The sequence below is a fragment of the Coffea eugenioides genome, chromosome 8 (assembly GCF_003713205.1).
Source record: "Coffea eugenioides isolate CCC68of chromosome 8, Ceug_1.0, whole genome shotgun sequence".
NCBI lineage: Eukaryota > Viridiplantae > Streptophyta > Magnoliopsida > Gentianales > Rubiaceae > Coffea > Coffea eugenioides.
This window is the reverse complement of record NC_040042.1, coordinates 25,674,711-25,698,474: the sequence shown is the minus strand read 5'-3', so window position 1 is coordinate 25,698,474 and position 23,764 is coordinate 25,674,711. Positions and strand designations below refer to the sequence as shown.

At 40.2% G+C, this 23,764-nt stretch overlaps 3 protein-coding genes across 3 annotated transcripts in view; all 3 read left to right on the top strand.

The window, feature by feature from the left end:
• Positions 1–532: 532 nt before the first annotated feature.
• On the top strand, positions 533–11,025 carry LOC113780452. The gene is made up of 5 exons (XM_027326250.1): positions 533–664; positions 1,071–1,966; positions 2,180–2,777; positions 8,759–8,825; positions 9,896–11,025. Exons 1-5 carry the CDS (start codon positions 533–535, stop codon positions 11,023–11,025), a joined length of 2,823 nt encoding a protein of 940 aa, XP_027182051.1.
• A 224-nt stretch (positions 11,026–11,249) lies between these two features.
• Positions 11,250–12,032, top strand: LOC113780450. Its single transcript, XM_027326249.1, has one exon. It carries the CDS (start codon positions 11,250–11,252, stop codon positions 12,030–12,032), a length of 783 nt encoding a protein of 260 aa, XP_027182050.1.
• Positions 12,033–15,524: 3,492 nt separating this feature from the next.
• The window catches only part of LOC113780449 (tRNA (guanine(37)-N1)-methyltransferase 1-like), an 11,468-nt gene continuing 3,228 nt past the window's right edge, over positions 15,525–23,764 (top strand). The window contains exon 1 of the mRNA XM_027326248.1: positions 15,525–15,569. Within this exon, the coding sequence (XP_027182049.1) occupies positions 15,525–15,569 (45 nt within the window). The remainder of the gene's footprint in view (positions 15,570–23,764) is intronic.

Here is a 23,764-nt window from a genome sequence, read left to right as displayed (position 1 = left end):
GTCATCCTCTTCTTCAGTTTCTTCTTCAATTACCGGAGTTTTTCCCTTGTCCTGTGGTTGAGAACTGGAGGCACGGTACTCTGGGGTGGCCTCAGTGGTTGGCTCAATTGTAGGCTCCTTTCGGTGAGCATTTTCATTTTCAGAGGGAATGGGAGGTACGAGCAGATTCCTTTTGGCAACAAAGGTAGCTTGTTGATCAGAAGTCATGATCATCATCAAGCCATCTTCAAGAAGCAAGATATGTTGTTTGAGGTCCTCAAGCAAAGTGATGATCTCAAGGTTGGATGAAGGGAATTTAGAGGCTGATTTTCTGGGATGAATGGTGAAGGGTGTCACATACATTGACTGGTCACGAGGAGTCCTAGGGGTGACAGGGGATTCATGAAGATTTTTTCTCCTAAACTCAGAGACAGTTTCTTTGTAGCACCAGTAGCCCTAAAAAAATTTCAGATTTTTCCTCTCAGCTGTGGCGCTTGAACTTCCTGCACAGGACCGCCGGCAGGAACCTTCTCACGAGGTGGAGGAGCATCGAATGTCGGAGGCCCAGCATTCCCCACAAGAATGTCCGTCGCCAATACTAGTGCCCCTTCAAGCGTTGGTAGCAGAGCAGGAGGGAGAAGGGAGCGGCATGGGCAATCGCTTTGAAGTCCTTAGTACGCTAGGGGTAAGCTGTGGGGTGGCTGGGACGTTAGAGGCTGACCGCGCCTCTCCATCCCCAACGTCTTCCTATCCGTAGGGAGAAGCATGGGGACATCGGATGTCGTCCGGGAGTCTAGGAGAGACACACGTGACATTGGAGAAGTTACAACATTTTCACCAAGAGATAGCCACCCAGGCGGGGCTTCCTTCTAGTTTTGGAGAGGAGGCCAAACAGGACATAAAGGACATCCAAGGTGCGAACCTCAAGAGGAAGGTGGGCAGACCTAAGGGCAAACGCATGCAAGTGTCAGCTTCGTCTCAAGCTAAGTATCCCCTTCGTTCCCATGATAAATCCAATTAATTTCATTGTTTGGAATATACGGGGCGCTTCGCACTCTTACTCTATTAAGCATTTACATAAACTCTGCAAGAACCATAAGATTTCCTTGGTTTTTCTTCTGGAGCTCATGTCTGAAGTTAAGCAATTAGACACGGTCCGTAGAAGGCTTAAGCTGGACCACGGGACCTCGTTCTTAAATGGCAAGGTGTGGTGTTTATGGAGCGGGACTTTCAAGATCTCTTTTCAAGAGAGTGCGGAGCAGGTTGTGCATGGTAGACTCACGTTCCAGTCAGGCGAGACTATTTCTATTTCGGCGGTCTATGCTAAGTGCACTAGAGTGGGAAGACGGCCCCTCTGGAGCTGCTTGGAGGATTTCAGTATGGGTAGGAGTGAGCCATGGATTATAGCTGGGGACTTCAATATGATAGCATCCTCGGAAGAGCAGAGAGGGGGCGTCCAGCTAATGGCACTAACATGGACGAGTTCAATTCATCCATGTTTGCGTGCGGGCTCTCCCCGGTTGACTTTGATGGGTGTCCCTTTACCTGGCACGGTTTGGCAGCGTTTGGACAGGGCTCTCATTAATGCCTGGTGGGTGGCAGAATACCCAGTCACAAGAGTCTCTCACCTTCCTCGTGGTCGGTCCGATCATTCGCCACTCTTGATCAAAACGGGGTCGGCGGCGTCAGTTCGGCCTTCTTTCAGGTATCTAAACATATGGCATCGGCACCCCACCTTCCGGGAAACGGTATCAACAGTCTGGCAGGGGTCGGGTTCAGGAGTCGGGATGCACCTTTTCCACTCCAAGTTGTCGTCCCTTCGAACTCAGCTAAGAAAGTGGAACAAGGAGAAGTTCAAGAATATATTTGCTCAAGTTCAGTCAGCAGAGGATACATACAAACAACGGGAGGCGAAATTCGACTCAAGAGGAGACGTTTCCTCGAAAACCCGTTTACATGAGGCAAGGGCCATGTATCTAAGAGAATTGTCAGTGGAATGCGAGTTCTGCCGTCAAAAGGCAGCGCTTCGGTGGATCAAAGAGGGGGATGCGAACACCTCCTTTTTCCAATCGGTGGTCAAACAGAGGAGAAACTCCAACTATGTCACGCGGATTAAAGATGAAGTTCTGGGCTAGATTCAGGACACGGGCGACATACAAGATTCAGCAGTACGGTTTTTCTCGGCATTATTCCAATCCAGTGGGTTTGTCCCTCCTCCCACTTTGCCCCTAGAGTTGCTTAGAGTTGCGGCGGAAGAGGACGCGGGGTTGCGGCATTTACCGGACCTGGAGGAGATCCAAACAGTGGTTTTCTCTATGGATGCAAGTAGTGCTCCGGGGTCGGACGGGTTCGGGGCGGGCTTCTATCAACAGTGCTGGGAGATTATCAAAGATGATCTACTTGGGGTAGTGCAGGATTTTTTTAAGGGAATGCAGCAGCCCGGGAGCTTCTCCAGTGCGTTACTTGTACTGATCCCAAAGACGGAGGGGGCATGCCAGTGGAAGGACTTCAGGCCAATTAGCCTTTGTAACACGAGTTCCAAGATCATATCGAAGATACTGGCAAATCGGCTGGGGGGTCTACTACCCAAACCCATTTTGCCATGGCAAACAGGGTTTGTTCCAGGAAGGGGCATTATGGATAATATCTTGCTGGCTCAGGAGCTAGTGATGGAGTTGGATAGGAAACTGGCCCACCTGAATTTGGTGCTCAAACTCGATATGGAGAAAGCATATGACAGAGTGGAATGGCCTTTCCTTCTTTTTATGCTTAGGAGTTTTGGATTTTCAGAGGTCACTGTAGATCTCCTATTCAGGACCCTATCTAACTCGTGCTTTTCGATTTTGGTCAATGGCCAACCCACTGGCTTTTTCAAGTCTAGTAGGGGGGTTCATTTTCAAACTAATATGGATGCATGAGGTTTGGTTCACTAATGCATCTAGACTCGATAAGGCTTCGGCTCCCAAGCCTTCAGACCTAAAGGCGAAGGGTCATCACTCCCAGGGCCTTTGATCGGTGGCTCGAGTGATCCCTTAGGTAGCGCTATGGGCGCAGAGCACACCATCCGCCTACCTAAGGCAATCGATCCTAATCCTACAAGGAGGTGTGGGAAACGCCCACGAAAAAGAAAAAAATAGGGTAAATAAGACTATGCATGCACGTATGAGGTGCTTTCTTATTGAGGGGAGGGATTGTACCATTAGATGCGGTCGAAGGTTCTAGGGTAACTACCCCCCATCCCAAAATGCAATCGCGAAACAAGTAAAAGTAAACAAATAAATGAACCATCCATTCATCACATATATAGTGTGCGAAGAGCGATTATGCGCGTGAGAGATGCAAAATCCCTAAAAAGTGAAAAAGGGCAAAAGGGAACGAAGAATGCAACCCTAAACATCCAAATGCGATATATGAGAAGGTTAAAAGAAAAAAAAGATTGACTAAATCAAATTTGCTCGGACTCTCTAAGTCCCCAGTGGAGTCACCAGCTGTCGCGCCCCATTTTTTGAAAATAAAAATAAATAGATAAATGGTTTAAAAAAGTGAATTTCAATTTGATTTGAAAAATGAATTTTTGACTTAAAAGAAAATCAGTAAAGAAAGTGAAATGGGCCTAAATGGGACTTTGAAATGCGACGATTTTGACCCAAAATGAGTTTAAAAAGGGTTTTGAAATAAAAATCGGAGTCGCCACTTGGTATTGAGTTAAGGTGTACCAAGTCACCAAAAATGAGTTTCCAAAGGAAAAAGTAGAAAAACCCCTTTTAAACGACTCCTAGTCTACGAAAATCAAAGGAAAGGTTCGGGAGTCACATTTGACGAAGGGAAAGGCAAGGATAAAAATCCAAGGCACCCCTTCGACCTAGCCAAGGCTAGTTGCGTGATTTAGTCAAAGATTTTCTTGTTTTAACCTAAAGATTTATCACATTTGGATGTACTATATGAATGCAAACCCTAGACCTAGGAGGGTATCGGGGGGATCGAAATTTCTCTTCAAAGCTCGAATGGTGCCAATCACATTAATTGTGAGGCCCAATAGTGATTCTTTGGAGAAGTCACGAATAATGCAAAATATGAGACTCTAAGAAAAGAAAAGGAATAAAATAATCATACAAATATACATGTCTTAAAAGAGTGCATCATGTCGGGTACGGGGGACTAATGTTCGTGACTCAATTTTCCCTTTAATAGAGGGAATACGAGCGTGCTAAGGCTAGAAAGCCAAACTCGTCCATATCCCATATCCAAGGGGCATTCCCTAATCTAATCAAGCAAATGAACTAACCTAGTTCTAGTGCTTATATGAAATGCAAGTCTAATGTCATGTTTCCATACAAAGGGGTAAATATATAAGGGAAATTAGGGATGAGGGATATACGTATAAGGGAAATATCATACAAAATGATAAAAGGCCCTAGAAAGTGAAAAAATATGCATGAAATGAAGTGATTTTATCATGCAATCATGATCTAACGCGCGAAGGGCTCCTAAGGGTCTAGCGTTGGACTAGCCCACATTTCTACTTTCTCACTAGCATTGGACTAGCGAGAAATCGAACAAGGAAAACCACAACTAGCGTTGGACTAGTGTGGTATGGAGAAAAGGATCACAACTAGCGTTGGACTAGTGTGATAACGTCACTAATTATAATCTCAAAGAAAGCATAATAAAGCGAGTAAACACATAATATCACATAAACACATAACACATAATCATGATATCTAGATGCAAGGCCCTAAGAAAGCGGTAACACATAGCACATAGACATGCAAAACACACATAAGGCAAATAAAGCAAATAAAGCCCTTACTATTACATTCGGGGGAAGCCTACTACAATCTAAGAGGGGAGGCGGAATTAAATGATTAAATAACCTAGCTATTACAACCTTGGCATCAAGTGCCTTTCAAAAATTAAAATAAATATATAAGACTAAAACGAATAAAATAAATAAATAAATAACATGAACACATTCAAAAGGCATGCAATTAAGCACATAAATCACATAAGATGCACATAGGGTCAAGTAAAGTAAAATAAAGGATAGAGTGTACCTCCCTTGCAATGGTAATCAAATGAAGGAAAAATAGCTTCAAAACAATAAAAGGGTCAAGGCACCAATTAAATAGTAAAGTATAAACAAAATCACCAAATCCCTCTCAATTTGCAACTTAAATGTAATCAAGCAATGCATGGTGACAAAGAAGGTAAATTATCAATCTAATTTCTAACATAGAAACTACTAAGGACCCAATAGCAAACATTAACCAATCATTCAAGTCCAATTAAAACATTTTGGGAGCTACAAAGGTTTAAACCCACTGTCGCGCCCCATTTTTAAAATAAAAATAAATATATGGTTTAAAAAGTGAATTTTTATTTGAAAAAATGAATTTTGATTTACAAAGAAAATGAAGAAAAATATGGGTCTAAATGGGACTCGAAAATGCGACAATTTGACCCAAAATATAGTTTAAAAAGGGTTTTTGAAATAAAAATCGGAGTCGCCACTTGGTATAGAGTTAAGGTATACCAAGTCACCTAAAATGAATTTTTAAAAGGAAAAGGTAGAAAGAAACCCCTTTTAAACGACTCTTAGTCTACGTAAACCAATGAAAAAGGTTCGGGAGTCACATTTGACGAAGGGGAAGGCAAGGATAAGAATCCAAGGCACCCTTTCGACCTAGACAAGGTTAGTTACGCGACTTAATCAAAAATTTTCTTATTTTAACCTAAAAACTTATCACATTTGGACGTACTATATGAATGTAAATCCTAGACCTAGGGGGCATCGGGGGGCAAAATTTTTCTTCAAAACTTGAATGGTGCCAATCACATTAATTGTGATGCTCAATAATGATTCTTTGGAAAGGTCACGAATAATGCGAAAATATGAGATTCTAAGAAAAGGAAAAGGATAAAATAATTATAGAAATATACATGTCTTAAAGGAATGCATCATGTCGGGTACGGGGGACTAATGTTCGTGACTCAATTTTTCCTTTAATAGAGGGAATACGAGCGTGCTAAGGCTAGAAAGCCAAACTCATCCATATCCCATATTTAAGGGGTGTCCCTAATCTAATCAAGCAAATGATTTAACCTAATTCTAATGCTTATATAAAATGCAAGTCTAATGTCATGTTTCATACAAAAGGGGCAAGTAATATACATATAAGGGAATTAGGGATAAGGGCTATACGTATAAGGGGAATATCATACAAAATGATAAAAGACCCTAGAAAGTGAAAAATATGCATGAGATGAAGTGATTTTATCACACAATCATGATCTAACGCTCAAAGGACTCCTAAGGGTCTAGCGTTGGACTAGCCCATGTCTACAGATTCTCACTAGCTTGGACTAGTGAAAAATCGGAACAAAGAGCCACAACTAGCATTGGACTAGTGTGGATTCGGGAAAGGGGGCCACAACTAGCGTTGGACTAGTGTGGTGACGACATACATGTGCTACAATTAAATAAATCATGTAAGACCTAATAAAAGCATGTAAACACATAATATCACTTAGACACATAACAAATAAGAATGATATCTAGATGCAAGGCCTTAAGAAAGCGGTAACACATAGCACATAAGCATGCAAAAACATACCAAGCAAATAAAGCAAACAAGCCCTAGCTATTACATTAGGGAGGAAGCCTATTACAATCTAAGAGGGGAAATGAAAATAAATAAAATAAACCTAACTATTACAACTTGGCATTTAAATAATCAAAATGAACTAAAATAAATATACGAAATTAAGACGACTAAAGCAAATAAATAAATAAAATGAAAACGTTCAAAAGACATGCAATTAAACACATAAATCACATAAATACACATATGGTCAAATAAAGTAAAAATAAGGGATAGAGTGTACCTCCCTTGAGTTGGTGTCCTAATGAAATGAATTTACTTATTTACCCTCTAAAAACAAAGAAAATGTCAAGGCATCACTTTGATTAACAAGATAATCACACGAAGTGGAAATAAGCATGAAATTGAATCACTCAAACCATTCAAATAAACTAAACAACTCATATTCATCAAGTTGAAACCAACAAGGATCCAATTGAAACAATCAAAGAAGTTAAAGGGGCCAATTTGATTATTATCACAAATATTAAGGGTCCAAAAGGAAATAAATTAAGATTAAGGGCTTAAGGTGAAACCTACCAATCAAATGATAAGGCTCACACAAACAAATGAAAACCAATTTGCTAGGATTAAACAACACAATTTTCAAAATTTCACTAAAAATTCAAATCAAAACTATAAATCTAGAAAAAGTTATTAAACCCTTCAAAATCATCCTAAAGCTCATGCATATTCTATTCAAAAATTATGTTAAAGCGTACCAAAGAAAAATTGGAATTTCACAAGGACAAGATTGATCAAATTTCCAATTATTTGGGTCTTATCAGAATTATTTAAAATCATGGAGCCAAGGTGCAATTATTGGGAGCTGTTTTCATGCAAAGAAACATGCAAATTCTTCAGGCAAGCCAACGAACCAAGCTTCCTCTGTTTTCTGCAATATTCCAGCCGTGGCTTTCTCTATTTAATCATGCCAAAAGTCTCACCACTCAGCCGGATTCTAGTTATCAAAAATTGACTCTAGCACACATGAACTTGTCGCAGGAATGCAGCCAAGCATTCGAGATACCCATCAGGGGCAAAAAGAACTAAACAACAAAAGAAAAGGAAAAAAATGCAGCAAGAACTCTCTCTGCAGATTCTCATTCGTAAGCTTCATTCACGACCCTTTGGCAAACAAAGTATATACAAAATCTTCGATCCATCTCCACTCAAAAAAAAACAAATGAAAACTAGGATCATTGGCTATATAAAAAAAAAAATTCAGCAACCGAGAGTGCACCTGCTGCAACCTTGGCAGCCGCAACTCATATGAAGTTCACACGAAAACCTTTATAGCTTCGACCAAAACATACAACCTCATCATTAAACACTTAGGCACAAGATTTAACTAGCAAAGGGATTCAAAATTTGGTGAGTAGCTGCGGAGAAGACAGCAACGAAGAAAATGCCGCAGCTTTTGCCCTGGTTGCCTACCTATAGCTATCGTAAACAAGAACAAAAATGCAGCAAAGAAACTCATCCGAAACAAATGCTCATGTCACCTTCACTCAGCCGAAACATATTCCCATGAAACGAAACAAACCTTAACACATTAACCGATTCATTAACTGACCCAAAATTAGAGAAAAGAAGCAACTGATCATCTAGACACGAACATAAACTCAGCTGAAACTTCATTTAAAGCAACAGCTGAGGTTTTCTCAAAAACAAATGCAAACATTCTGCTACTGTAATGAATCTGCCATGCTATAGCTTAACATAAAACGCAGCAAATGAACGCTACCATTTAGTGGAACATACAACTAAACTCAAACCATGAAACTGCTAAGCTATCCAGAACACAACTCACCGCACACGAATCATACGCATTCTGTTTCATGACAGGAAAATCGCACGAAAGTTAACAGCTTTCGGTTCACGAGTTTTCGGCCATACAGATTCCAAAAACATATTTTAGTTCCTAGGTTTTTCACCAACAAAAAGGCAGATTCCCGATGAACATAAAACGGAAGTGAAGAGATACTAAGCAACGAAAACAGACGTCTGAAACAGATTCAGGGAATCCACGCTTAGAAGGCTTCAAAAATCTGAACTTTCAAAAGGAAACTTGAATTTAAAGGGAAAGGGTAGCTCACAATGCTTTCTTTCAAGCTTTTTGCGGTGAGGATTTGCAGGTGGTGGCGGGGAATTCTGGTGGCAACAGCGGCATCATTAACCCATCGCTGAGACCTTCGATTCTTGGTTGTTCTTTACTTTGGTTTGGCTTTGACTGAAATCCCTCAAGCTCTCTCCAGAACCTCTTAGTCTCTCCCTCGGCTCTCTCACTCTTTTCTATTGTTTTCTCCCCAGTGTTTCATCCCTCAGCTCCTCCCGTCACCGGATGCTCTCTGTTTTTCTCCTTTTGCTCTCCAGCCGCCCAACCTCCTTCATAGCCTTTCTTTCTTACTCACTCTTTCAGCCCGTCGCCTCTTTGTAACCTTAGGTGCCCTTTTTCCATTCCTTCACCTCTCTCTGCTCTCCCCCTTTCTGACCTACAAAAACTCCCCTTTCCAATCCTAGCCGCCACCCCCTTTTTATATCCTCAAGACTTCTAAAACCCTTAACCTAATGGCTGTGATAGAAAACCCCTCCAGCTGTTCATCTCTCGGCCCCCTTGGATTCATTTTTCATCTAGATCCTTCTTGGCTCTTGGATGGAAGCCAAGTAATTAGTCTATGGATCATCCGATGGTGAACAAAAAACAAGGACAAAATGGTGGAAAATAGTGGAGTTAAGCTGCATTTTTACTTCTAAAATTTTCCTGTGTTTTTCCGCTTGATATATAACATGAAGAAAGGGCTAGGATCCTATGCTTCTCATGGTCCGTGAGCTTGTCCCCCCTTTTTCAATTAATAAACAGTAAACTTGTATCTAAAAAAAAACATATTTTTGTGAACAATTTCCTTATCTGACAAATCCCAACACTAAAAAGTCTTAAAAAATAATAAAATTAAATGACTAAAATGAGCGAAAATAAGCAATAAAATAAATCATAATAATGATAATCTAAAATGCTACAAAATGCCTGAAACAAAACATGAGACTAATAAATAAAATATATAATTATTAATAAAAACTAAAAATAATGGAAAATAAAGTTAAAATAAAAATTTGGTGTCTACACAGAGGTCACTGTAGATCTCCTATTCAGGACCCTATCTAACTCGTGGTTTTCGATTTTGGTCAATGGCCAACCCACTGGCTTTTTCAAGTCTAGTAGGGGGTGCGTCAGGGGGATCCTTTGTCGCCTGCGCTCTTTTTGTTTGTAGCAGAGTTCCTAGGGCAGGGTCTCCAACAGCTTGGACTTAACCATAAGGACAGAAGGTTTGTGTCTGCTGGTGCCACGGTTCCCTACCTGGCTTTTGCTGATGACATAATCATCTTCACTTGGTGCTCGAAACCGTCCCTGATAGCACTGCATGAGTTTCTCTTTCTCTATCAAAAACATTCCGGGCAGAAGGTAAATGCGGGGAAGAGCACTCTCCTTACACCCGCTCGCATGTCGGAGGATCACATTAGGTTGGTGGAGACTACCTTGGGCTTTCATAGACAATCTTTTCCAGTAAAATATCTAGGGGTTCCCCTGGTCCGTGGAAGGATGGGCACCATAGTCTTCGATCCCCTACTGGCTAAGCTACGGGCACGCCTATTCCATTGGAGTTCTAAACTTCTGAGTACGGGGGGTAAGATTGTCCTCATTCGGCACGTGCTCGGCTCGATTCCTCTGTATCTGCTTCAGGCAATTTGCCCTCCCAAAACCGTAGTGACAGCCCTAGGCAGGATTTGCAACTCATTTCTCTGGAATTCAAATGTTGATTCAAAGAGGATGCACTGGGCGACATGGGAGAAGCTATGCTTTCCTGTTCAAGAAAGGGGTCTGGGGTTTCGCTCCTTTTTTGAGTCGGCAAAGGCCTTCGCCTGCAAGTCGTGGGGGCAGTTACGCAGAAATGATTCGATATGGGCTGAGTATATGCACAGTAAGTACATTAAGGACTCCCACCCGTCAATCGTTGTGGTGGATCATCCCCCGGCGTCATGGCGACGACTGTTAGCAGTCCGAGATTTTGCGGAGACGCGGATTCGTTGGTGCTTAGGAAAGGGATTAGTCGACTTCTGGTACGATACCTGGTGTGGTGATCTCCCTCTAGCGCTAGTGGTGGGGGTCACCAATCCCCCTCATGCCCTGGTGGCAGAGTTCTACATAGCTCATGGTTGGAATGTTCCTCGGCTCAAGGAGTGGGTGCCAGACTTTGTGGTGCAGCGGATCCTTTCTTCCCTAAACAGGACTATGCCATGGTTTGGGTACCATCACACAACGGTGATTTCTCTGTGGCTTCCGCATGGGAGGACATCCTTCAAAGACGTCATACATCGTGGATTGATCGCTATATATGGGGGCTGATTGTGCCCTTATGAGTTTCCTTTTTTGCATGGCGTTTAGTGCGCCATTGGATCCCTCTTGACAGTGTGTTGCAGAGTAAGGGGGTCACATTATGTTCCAAGTGTAGTTGTTGCCGCCGAGCTCATGAGATTGTCATTCACTTGTTCCTGCACTGCACTGTGGCTAGGGCGGTGTGGGACCACTTTCTCAAAGTGTTCGGTCTTCTCCCGTTTACCGCTCACAGCATGCCTGCTATGTTGTCCCATTGGTTCTTCTCTCACTCCAAAGTGTCAACAACACATGTGCGGGTCCTGGTCCCTTTGTTGGTTCTCTGGTTTATTTGGAAGAGCAGAAACTCAGCAAGATTTGAAGCAGCTTCGGCCACTCCAGCCCAGGTGATCTTCCGGATCGAGGAGTTTTTGGATCATATGGGTACGTCTCATGCATTCTCCAGGACCTCCTTTGCAGGTGATCGGGACTGTCCATGGGCAAGGTTTGGAGGCCCCTTTAGGCGGGATAAAGATGTTGCCCCCGTTGCTTGGAAAAAGCCACCACCGGGGTGGCTCAAGCTTAACACTGATGCCAGTGTCCTTCACGGCAGGGCATCTGGGGGAGGGGTCCTGCGTGACCACTGTGGGAAGGTGTGTTTCGCCTATTATAAGGAGTTCGGAGAGTTAGATGTGTTGGAAGCGGAGGCGCAATCACTCCTGCACGGTCTCCAGTTATGTGCAGATCGCGAAGTGGGGGCGTTGACGGTAGAGTCAAACTCAAATGCTCTTGTTCAACTAGTTTGCTTGGATATGGGGTCCAAGTGGCCGGTGTGTATCGTACTGCGGGAAATCAAATATTTGGTCCAGCGGATGGGTGCATCCTTTCACCATGTCTTTCGTGAGGCCAATTCAGTGGCGGATGTATTGTCTTTTCTGCAATTGGGAGCGCAGCGCGTCTACGTCGCAGACGCGGCCCTGCCTCTCAGGGGTCAGAGGAGAGGCTCTTCTGGATCGTCACGGAGTACCTCGGCTTCGTGAGGTGCTCATTTAGGGTTTGATTGGCTATACCCACGCTTACTCCAGTCTTTGTTCTGTTTTTTACTCTTGTAACTCTCCCGTTCATGAATAAAATTTAGGGTTGGCTACCCTCTCCCATTGGGGTTTCTCCAAAAAAAAAAAAGCCTTTGAAAATACAGTTGATGCACTCTCTTCTGGAGATTTTTCAGAAAAAAGAATTTCAAAATGATTGAAAATAGGAGTCAGAAATTTTCCATTGGACAGTTTCCTACGGCTATCAGAACTTATCTTGAGCAGAAACTTACATATTACAAAGCCAAAATTAATTCAGATTTTTTTCAGAAAACAGTAGAATAAGTAAAGTTTCATTTTATTTGCATCAGTTCGGTGGCCATCAGTAGGCACCAACAAGTTTGAAATTATGGTGAAAATAATCAAATTCTGAGGGCTCAGATCCTCCAATCTAGCCTCAACAGGGGTATTAAAATGAGATTGAAAGTAGGTCATTAATTTTGCAACATGAAAGTGATGGTATGCAGAGGAAAATTCCTCGTATGAAAAGAAGTTTGTAATTTTGCCTTTAAAATCACTTTCAATTTTGGTTTTCAAAATAGAGTTAACAATGTCAGGATTCAGTTCAATGTTAACAGAGTTGACACGAGAAATGAGATCAGTATGTGATCTGTCTTTCTTAAGATTAGCAAAAAACTGATGGAGCATGTCAGGATAGTAAGTGTTTGGAATGGTTAGCAGATGGGTCCATTTTTGGAATTCAAATAGGTTGAGAACGGGTTCAAGATCAAGCTTACGGAATTCGTAGGGAATAATGGTCCTCTGGGTGATGAAACCCTTCTGTGAAATCCATTCGAACCTGTCTCTGGCTTCATCATCGATGAACTTGGGTAGAGGAGTGGCTTCAGTAGAGGTTTGAGTCTCAGGCTGCTCAGGCCGCTTTTTTTTTCCACTGTGCTGAGCAGATTTTGCAGCACTTTAGACACCAGACCTTGTCCTTGGTGATTTCCTGGTAAATGGTTCCTCATTTTGTTGATCCTCTACAGTTTTCTCTGCATTCTGCTGATCCCCAGACGGATCAACAGTTTGCTTTTCCTTGGGCTGAGCAATGCTCTTCCTTTTTGCAGTCTTTTACCTTTCCTGGGTGATTTGGTGACAGTTGCATCTGCATTGGTGGGCTACGCTGGTTCCTCTTCGTTGTCACTCACTGAATGCTCCTCAGATTGCTGTTCCTCCATCTGCTCAATAGATGGTTCAGCAGATGGCTCTCTTGTCTGCACATTCTATTTTTTTCTTGCTGACTGTTTCGTTTTTCCACCACGATTTTCAGTTTTTTTCTTGGGTGATTTGATGGAGGGTTCAATAACTTGAACATCTTCATCCTCTTCATCACGCAATTTGAAAGAGCGTCCGGCACTCACGGATCCCCCTCTGATCCTCACCATGATTGAAATGCAGTAATGTTTGTGTTATGTAATGTAGTGCAAATGAGTATCAAACGGTGAAAGAGTGCAATATGAACTATAGTGGATGCACAAATTGTCCACAGAGAGTGAGTTTTAGTGATTTAGGATTTTGGGTAGAAATTAGGATTTATAGTGTAGTTGGCGGTTGGGGGGAAGATATGAAGTGCAGTAAACTGTCAGGAACCTAGCTTCAAGAAGAAGATACAAGGAAGACTAGTTGAAGAAGAAGAAGAAGGAAAAAGGAGGAATCGAGGAAGAACAGAGAGAGAAACAGAGAAACTAGAAATGAGAGAGAAGTTAACTTGAAATTCTGATATTGCCTAATGGGTTTCAACCATTTACAACTATATATACATGCTTATCTTTACTAATCAATCCAAAGTCCTCCACTAAACTACAATATTAACAACTAAGGATTTGGATTATCTAATACATTTGGGGTCATGACAATACTCCCCCCTTAAAAGAATCCTTGTCATCAAGGATTGAGCTTTGAAACTGAAACCTGGAGAAATGCAACATTCATAGAAATCTTGTGAACTCTCTTGGTCAACTTCAGACAATCAAAATGCAGCTTCATAATCTTCTGATACCAGTTGCTTTCCCACTGGCATTGTGCTACTCAAAGACAGGGTGCAACAGGGAAATCTCTTTGATCTCACCCTTCCAAAACTCTATCAAAAGTTATTCTCTAAGTTGGAACAACTCCTTTGCAGCATACGGTTGTAGCCAGTCCATAACCCTATTCCATTTCTGAATTTCGAGTTTTAAGTTTTCTAACTTCTACACATATTTCTTAAAAGGTAAATGTGAAACTCTTGAATGCAACAATTCCCTCAAACTACCAATTCCACCTTTAAATGTAGTCACACACTCAATCCAGTGCCACTGATTTAATCATTTCCACATCCGCACCAACTTGGTAACCACTAAGGCCATAAAAAACAAGCGTGAAACTTGTATTTGATTCAGTAGCAAAGGATGAATCTTGATCACTAGAAACATCTTCAAGGAGAGACATGCAATCATTATTCAAGTTTACCCAAGTAGCTATTCTATAATTTTGGCTTGGACATTGATTAATACTTCTTGTAAGAGTGCTACCTTTGAACCGAGTAATAATTTGAGCACATGCTTTAATCACAACTTTGGACTCATTTCCGATGATTCCAGGCAAGTACTCTTGAAGGAAAACACTTGCAATAACCTCTATGAGGTCTCCTGGCTTCAAAAACTGTAGCACAAATTTGGTGTCTGCCTTCGAGGCACTAATTACATAATCTCCAATCAATCCAGGACCTCCTAACAACATCAACAATCTAAATTCTTCAACAGTTTTGTGATTTTTTTCAACAACAACCCATTGCTGCAATACACTAGGCTCTTCCACTTCATCTTGCAATCTTTGCCTTTCTAGTTTATGACAAGCCTCAACAGATTCAGACATATTAATCTCTCCTTTCATCAGTTGCAAGTCGTGTGACTCAATATCAACATTTTCTTGAATATCAATTCTATGAGTTTCAATCTCTGTGTTATCCAGCACTTGATGATTTAAGATGATTTCATCACCTTTTCTATCTTGTCTAGAATTTCCTTTAGAAGACATAACCAAGTCAGTACTTGAAAATTATGGAAAAGAAATCATACCAACTTTTTCCTCTATTAGCTTCTGATTCAAATTACTTGTCTCAGTTCCAAGAAGTTGATTCTTGAATTCTAATTCTCTTTCACTGCCCAACGTTGAATGTTTCAAGTCCCCTTGAACTGAAATGACTGAAGAAGGAAGCTTTGAACTTTTATCAAACAGGTGATGGTCTTCAATTGCAAAACTATAGTCACCTTCCAAATGTTCTTCCATTTCACCACGGAGGGCTCTAAACTTTTCTGTTTCTACCATTGCCGAATGTGCATCAGTCCACTTCATGATTGCGATAGATGTTGAAAGAGAGACCTCCTTGGTTTGAATGGATGTGGCAAGCAACCCCATTTCCTCAATAATTCTTTGATGCTCTTCCAGTGTATACCCCTTTTTATGACTGAGTACTCGAAGCATAATGTTGAAATTACAATTGAATTTGTACATTGTTACATCCAACTTATGAAAGCCACCATTTCCTTTTGCAGCCAACAGTTCTTGGAATTGTTCTTGGAATCTTTGAGCTTGTAATTCAACTTCTTCCTGCAACTCATGTGACGACCCCACCTCCCCCTAAGGCGAACCAGAGGGTTCGGCGGGCCGCCTGCCCAGCTCTCGCCAGGACTCAGTCGTTCACTAAAGTCCTCAAATAAATTGTAATATAAATCTCAAATATTACATCCAAGTCTCCAATAATTACATGTCACAAATGCAGCGGAAACAATTCCCAAGCGGAAATAATTCCAAATCCAAACTGTACAGAATATAACAATTCCAACTAAGCCATCCAGTCACGTGAATAAGCACTACAAGCCTTCCTTCGCCACGAGCCCTGTGGAGGGGAATAAAATATTTTTGGGGTGAGCTAGAAGCTCAGCGAGTAACCAGTAAAATCAGTAATCAAATCGGTTTAACAATAGTTCATTTCAATGATGTCATAAATCAAATATGTCATAAATCAAATGATAAATCCAGAAACAATTACGACATTTACAAAACATTAAATATGGAGTATCAAGAATTCAAGAAACATTTACAATGGAAAGCGATAGTAAAATTCATTAAACGGATACGGGTGGCTCCCAAGCCAATTCTTTTGTCGAGTCTGATCACTGGTTGACCCTTAAGATCCTGAGTTACACAGCTCACTTCTCTTGCCCAAGTCACGAGCAATAAATGCTCTAAAATATTTTTCAAGCAATAAATGCTCTGGTTCAAGCAATAAATGCTCTCAAGCAATAAATGCTTTGGTTCAAGCAATAAATGCTCTGGTTCAAGCAATAAATGCTCTCAAGCAATAAATGCTCTGCAAATATTCACAAGCCATGAATGCTCTATAACAAATCATAAAAATCATATTTCACAGGTATTAATAGCAACTAATGGGGTTTAGATCGAGTGCGATAAAGTACACCCTCGCCTAAGTGCCCATTCATAGTAAACTCATTTTTGTATTGAGTTACACAGAAATCCTGATCAGTCACATACAAGCACGCATGATATGCAAGAAAACGGTTCAAAAGTAAATTTGGAAACAGGTCAAAAGTAAATAAGACAAGAAAACAGTTCAAAAGTAACTTTGGAAACAGTTCAAAAGTAAATAATGCAGGAAACGGTTCATAATTAACTTTAGAAATAGTTTGAAGTCACTCACTTCCATGGCTCAGAAATCATCCATCATATATCATTGCCTTGCTCAAATCCAAGTCTTAGATCACAAACCCTATGCAAACAGGTCCCTTCAAAGTTCGGACAGCACTTCCCTTGAATTTGCTAACTTTTCCAGCCATCATGGCTTCATTATTTCCTCATTCCAACCCCAAAGGTACACACACAGCAACAAGTTCATCCAATATCCATTCAGCAAGCTCCACGTAGAACTAGTACAAGTCAAGCTAGGGAAAAGTCCGGAAATGAAAGTTAAGCTCAAAACCAGAAAAACTGTTTTGACGTCATTTTACGGTAATGGTACCAAAGGCACTACGATGGTCGGATGAAGGTGCAAGACCCACCGTTTCGAAACTAAGAGATAGGGGTACAATATTAAAGAAGGTCACTCAACCCAGTTTCGAGTGTAACCAGGTCAAAAATGCAAGATACTACACCAGAATCACAAAAATAGGTTCACAAAACGCATTCTAGAGGAAACATCATAAATCAGGCTCTCCAAGTCCAAATCCAGAAATTCCAAAACCAGATGAAAGAAACGAAATAGGGCTAAATTTCATCAGAAGGCCTCAACAACCAATTCGGAATCAATTCCAGCCAAAACAACCAATTACAGGCGCAAGTCTTACATTCGGGTAAAACCAGAACAGCAATAGTAATTTTGACTTTTCTCATTCTACAGTACTCCGATTGACCTGAAATTTTGTAGGCACCTCTAAAATGTCATTCCCTACAACTTTAATGTTTTAAGCCAAGGCCAATTCGGCCTCTATCTATGAGATATAAATTCGGGCAGAATGTAATCATCATGAACCCTAACTTGTCAATTTTTCTTCCAAACAGAAATTGGTTGCAATTACTCACTTTTTCCACCTCATAGAGTTCTCAAGCATCATTTCCAATCATCATACATGACCACATAATCATACTCATATTAAAACAGAAAAATCTCCAAAAATTATAAAACTTCACCAATTCAACCAAAACCAAGAAATAATCCATAAAGTTGCACATTATACCACCACTAATCATCAATTAAGCATCACTAGAGGGAGGAGAGTGGTTCTTCACAACTCACCTTAGCCATACAAGTGATAGAGCAACAAATCACCTTAGCTTTCCAAACAACTCCACAAAACACCTCAAGACCACTTAGCAAAGAGATTTTATGGAATGATTTGGAGTTTTATTGGTTGGATTTGAAGATTGAGCAAGAAATAGAAGGAAGAAATTGAGAGCTTTTCTTTCTTTCTTGAGCAAGAACATTCGGCCAAGAAGCTTGCAAAATGAAGTGATTTTTGGGCCAATTTGAATTAAATGGTAAAGTTATGAATAGTAGTCAAACTCAAGACTTAATCTTATGGTGACACTTGTCACCTTTTGGTTCAAAACTTATCTTTTTGTCTCTCCAATACAAATATCTTAACACCTTGTAAAATAATATCACTTAATACAAAATTCCAACAAGTTGTCAAAATATAATGCGTTTACCGCACTAGCGGGTCCCACGTCCAAAATACGCTTTTAATTTCTCAAAAACTAACCGATACTAGAAAAATCATTTTAAAACTATATTTACTCATAAACTTTATCTGGGGAATTTTTCTAATAAAGAAAATGTAGAAAAGGCGGGCGATTAAATAAAATAAACCCTAGAAAATTAGAAAATTTTCGGGTTCTCACATTCATACTTTTCGGGGCGTCACAAACTCCCATCCTTAAAAGAATGTCGTCCTCGACATTCCATCTTGTACCAATCAAGTCGAGATATCCCGCAAGAATCACTAATATTGCAAACCAAACCCACAGTCTGGCATCCTAAACTTCAAGCCTAGGATACACTACAGAGATCTGAAGCCTAAGCTCTGATACCAACAGTGACGACCCCACCTCCCCCTAAGGCGAACCAGAGGGTTCGGCGGGCCGCCTGCCCAGCTCTCGCCGGGACTCAGTCGTTCACTAAAGTCCTCAAATAAATTACAATATAAATCTCAAATATTACATCCAAGTCTCCAATAATTACATGTCACAAATGCAGCGGAAACAATTCCCAAGCGGAAATAATTCCAAATCCAAACTGTACAGAATATAACAATTCCAACTAAGCCATCCAGTCACGTGAATAAGCACTACAAGCCTTCCTTCGCCACGAGCCCTGTGGAGGGGAATAAAATATTTTTGGGGTGAGCTAGAAGCTCAGCGAGTAACCAGTAAAATCAGTAATCAAATCGGTTTAACAATAGTTCATTTCAATGATGTCATAAATCAAATATGTCATAAATCAAATGATAAATCAAGAAAAAATTACGACATTTACAAAACATTAAATATGGAGTATCAAGAATTCAAGAAACATTTACAATGGAAAGCGATAGTAACATTCATTAAAAGGATACGGGTGGCTCCCAAGCCAATTCTTTTGTCGAGTTTGATCACTGGTTGACCCTTAAGATCCTGAGCTACACAGCTCACTTCTCTTGCCCAAGTCACGAGCAATAAATGCTCTAAAATATTTTTCAAGCAATAAATGCTCTGGTTCAAGCAATAAATGCTCTCAAGCAATAAATGCTCTGCAAATATTCACAAGCCATGAATGCTCTATAACAAATCATAAAAATCATATTTCACAGGTATTAATAGCAACTAATGGGGTTTAGATCGAGTGCGATAAAGTACACCCTCGCCTAAGTGCCCATTCATAGTAAACTCATTTTTGTATTGAGTTACACAGAAATCCTGATCAGTCACATACAAGCACGCATGATATGCAAGAAAACGGTTCAAAAGTAACTTTGGAAACAGGTCAAAAGTAAATAAGACAAGAAAACAGTTCAAAAGTAACTTTGGAAACAGTTCAAAAGTAAATAATGCAGGAAACGGTTCATAATTAACTTTAGAAATAGTTTGAAGTCACTCACTTCCATGGCTCAGAAATCATCCATCATATATCATTGCCTTGCTCAAATCCAAGTCTTAGATCACAAACCCTATGCAAACAGGTCCCTTCAAAGTTCGGACAGCACTTCCCTTGAATTTACTAACTTTTCCAGCCATCATGGCTTCATTATTTCCTCATTCCAATCCCAAAGGTACACACACAACAACAAGTTCATCCAATAGCCATTCAGCAAGCTCCACGTAGTACTAGTACAAGTCAAGCTAGGGAAAAGTCCGGAAATGAAAGTTAAGCTCAAAACCAGAAAAACTGTTTTGACGTCATTTTGCGGTAATGGTACCAAACGCACTACGATGGTCGGATGAAGGTGAAAGACCCACCGTTTCGAAACTAAGAGATAGGGCTACAATATTACAGAAGGTCACTCAACCCAGTTTCGAGTGTAACCAGGTCAAAAATGCAAGATACTACACCAGAATCACAAAAATAGGTTCACAAAACGCATTCTAGCGGAAACATCATAAATCAGGGTCTCCAAGTCCAAATCCAGAAATTCCAAAACCAGCTGAAAGCTAAGAAACAGGGCTAAATTTCATCAGAAGGCCTCAACAACCAATTCGGAATCAATTCCAGCCAAAACAACCAATTACAGGCGCAAGTCTTACATTCGGATAAAACCAGAACAGCAATAGTAATTTCGACTTTTCTCATTCTACATTACTCCGATTGACCTGAAATTTTGTAGGCACCTCTAAAATGTCATTCCCTACAACTTTAATGTTTTAAGCCAAGGCCAATTCGGCCTCTATCTATGAGATATAAATTCGGGCAGAATGTAATCATCATGAACCCTAACTTGTCAATTTTTCTTCCAAACAGAAATTGGTTGCAATTACTCACTTTTTCCACCTCATAGAGTCCTCAAGCATCATTTCCAATCATCATACATGACCACATAATCATACTCATATTAAAACAGAAAAATCTCCAAAAATTATAAAACTTCACCAATTCAACCAAAACCAAGAAATAATCCATAAAGTTGCACCTTATACCACCACTAATCATCAATTAAGCATCACTAGAGGGAGGAGAGTGGTTCTTCACAACTCACCTTAGCCATACAAGAGATAGAGCAACAAATCACCTTAGCTTTCCAAACAACTCCACAAAACACCTCAAGACCACTTAGCAAAGAGATTTTATGGAATGATTTGGAGTTTTATTGGTTGGATTTGAAGATTGAGCAAGAAATAGAAGGAAGAAATTGAGAGCTTTTCTTTCTTTCTTGAGCAAGAACATTCGGCCAAGAAGCTTGCAAAATGAAGTGATTTTTGGGCCAATTTGAATTAAATGGTAAAGTTATGAATAGTAGTCAAACTCAAGACTTAATCTTATGGTGACACTTGTCACCTTTTGGTTCAAAACTTATCTTTTTGTCTCTCCAATACAAATATCTTAACACCTTGTAAAATAATATCACTTAATACAAAATTCCAACAAGTTGTCAAAAATATAATGCATTTACCGCACTAGCGGGTCCCACGTCCAAAATACGCTTTTAATTTCTCAAAAACTAACCGATACTAGAAAAATCATTTTAAAACTATATTTACTCATAAACTTTATCGGAGGAATTTTTCTAATAAAGAAAATGTAGAAAAGGCGGGCGATTAAATAAAATAAACCCTAGAAAATTAGAAAATTTTCGGGTTCTCACACTCATACTTTTCGGGGCGTCACAAACTCCCATCCTTAAAAGAATGTCGTCCTCGACATTCCATCTTGTACCAATCAAGTCGAGATATCCCGCAAGAATCACTAATATTGCAAACCAAATCCACAGTCCGGCATCCTAAACTTCAAGCCTAGGATACACTACAGAGATCTGAAGCCTAAGCTCTGATACCAACTGTGACGACCCCACCTCCCCCTAAGGCGAACCAGAGGGTTCGGCGGGCCGCCTGCCCAGCTCTCGCTGGGACTCAGTCGTTCACTAAAGTCCTCAAATAAATTACAATATAAATCTCAAATATTACATCCAAGTCTCCAATAATTACGTGTCACAAATGCAGCGGAAACAATTCCCAAGCGGAAATAATTCCAAATCCAAACTGTACAGAATATAACAATTCCAACTAAGCCATCCAGTCACGTGAATAAGCACTACAAGCCTTCCTTCGCCACGAGCCCTGTGGAGGGGAATAAAATATTTTTGGGGTGAGCTAGAAGCTCAGCGAGTAACCAGTAAAATCAGTAATCAAATCGGTTTAACAATAGTTCATTTCAATGATGTCATAAATCAAATATGTCATAAATCAAATGATAAATCCAGAAACAATTACGACATTTACAAAACATTAAATATGGAGTATCAAGAATTCAAGAAACATTTACAATGGAAAGCGATAGTAACATTCATTAAAAGGATACGGGTGGCTCCCAAGCCAATTCTTTTGTCGAGTTTGATCACTGGTTGACCCTTAAGATCCTGAGCTACACAGCTCACTTCTCTTGCCCAAGTCACGAGCAATAAATGCTCTAAAATATTTTTCAAGCAATAAATGCTCTGGTTCAAGCAATAAATGCTCTCAAGCAATAAATGCTCTGGTTCAAGCAATAAATGCTCTCAAGCAATAAATGCTCTGCAAATATTCACAAGCCATGAATGCTCTATAACAAATCATAAAAATCATATTTCACAGGTATTAATAGCAACTAATGGGGTTTAGATCGAGTGCGATAAAATACACCCTCGCCTAAGTGCCCATTCATAGTAAACTCATTTTTGTATTGAGTTACACAGAAATCCTGATCAGTCACATACAAGCACGCATGATATGCAAGAAAACGGTTCAAAAGTAACTTTGGAAACAGGTCAAAAGTAAATAAGACAAGAAAACAGTTCAAAAGTAACTTTGGAAACAGTTCAAAAGTAACTTTGGAAACAGTTCAAAAGTAAATAATGCAGGAAACGGTTCATAATTAACTTTAGAAATAGTTTGAAGTCACTCACTTCCATGGCTCAGAAATCATCCATCATATATCATTGCCTTGCTCAAATCCAAGTCTTAGATCACAAACCCTATGCAAACAGGTCCCTTCAAAGTTCGGACAGCACTTCCCTTGAATTTGCTAACTTTTCCAGCCATCATGGCTTCATTATTTCCTCATTCCAACCCCAAAGGTACACACACAGCAACAAGTTCATCCAATATCCATTCAGCAAGCTCCACGTAGAACTAGTACAAGTCAAGCTAGGGAAAAGTCCGGAAATGAAAGTTAAGCTCAAAACCAGAAAAACTGTTTTGACGTCATTTTACGGTAATGGTACCAAAGGCACTACGATGGTCGGATGAAGGTGCAAGACCCACCGTTTCGAAACTAAGAGATAGGGGTACAATATTACAGAAGGTCACTCAACCCAGTTTCGAGTGTAACCAGGTCAAAAATGCAAGATACTACACCAGAATCACAAAAATAGGTTCACAAAACGCATTCTAGCGGAAACATCATAAATCAGGGTCTCCAAGTCCAAATCCAAAAATTCCAAAACCAGCTGAAAGCTAAGAAACAGGGCTAAATTTCATCAGAAGGCCTCAACAACCAATTCGGAATCAATTCCAGCCAAAACAACCAATTACAGGCGCAAGTCTTACATTCTGTTAAAACCAGAACAGCAATAGTAATTTCGACTTTTCTCATTCTACACAACTCCGATTGACCTGGAATTTTGTAGGCACCTCTAAAATGTCATTCCCTACAACTTTAATGTTTTAAGCCAAGGCCAATTCGGCCTCTATCTATGAGATATAAATTCGGGCAGAATGTAATCATCATGAACCCTAACTTGTCAATTTTTCTTCCAAACAGAAATTGGTTGCAATTACTCACTTTTTCCACCTCATAGAGTTCTCAAGCATCATTTCCAATCATCATACATGACCACATAATCATACTCATATTAAAACAGAAAAATCTCCAAAAATTATAAAACTTCACCAATTCAACCAAAACCAAGAAATAATCCATAAAGTTGCACATTATACCACCACTAATCATCAATTAAGCA

What these genes read in the sequence shown, in the direction of transcription:
- LOC113780452 (XM_027326250.1), top strand. Translation starts at nt 533, where the DNA reads ATGTCGGAGGCCCAGCATTCCCCACAAGAATGTCCGTCGCCAATACTA. An exon ending in AAGTCCTTAGTACGCTAGGG is followed by an intron (nt 665 to 1,070) that starts GTAAGCTGTGGG and finishes AAACTCTGCAAG; the next exon opens with AACCATAAGATTTCCTTGGT. An exon ending in GCCATGTATCTAAGAGAATT is followed by an intron (nt 1,967 to 2,179) that starts GTCAGTGGAATG and finishes ATTCCAATCCAG; the next exon opens with TGGGTTTGTCCCTCCTCCCA.
- LOC113780450 (XM_027326249.1), top strand. Translation starts at nt 11,250, where the DNA reads ATGCCTGCTATGTTGTCCCATTGGTTCTTCTCTCACTCCAAAGTGTCA.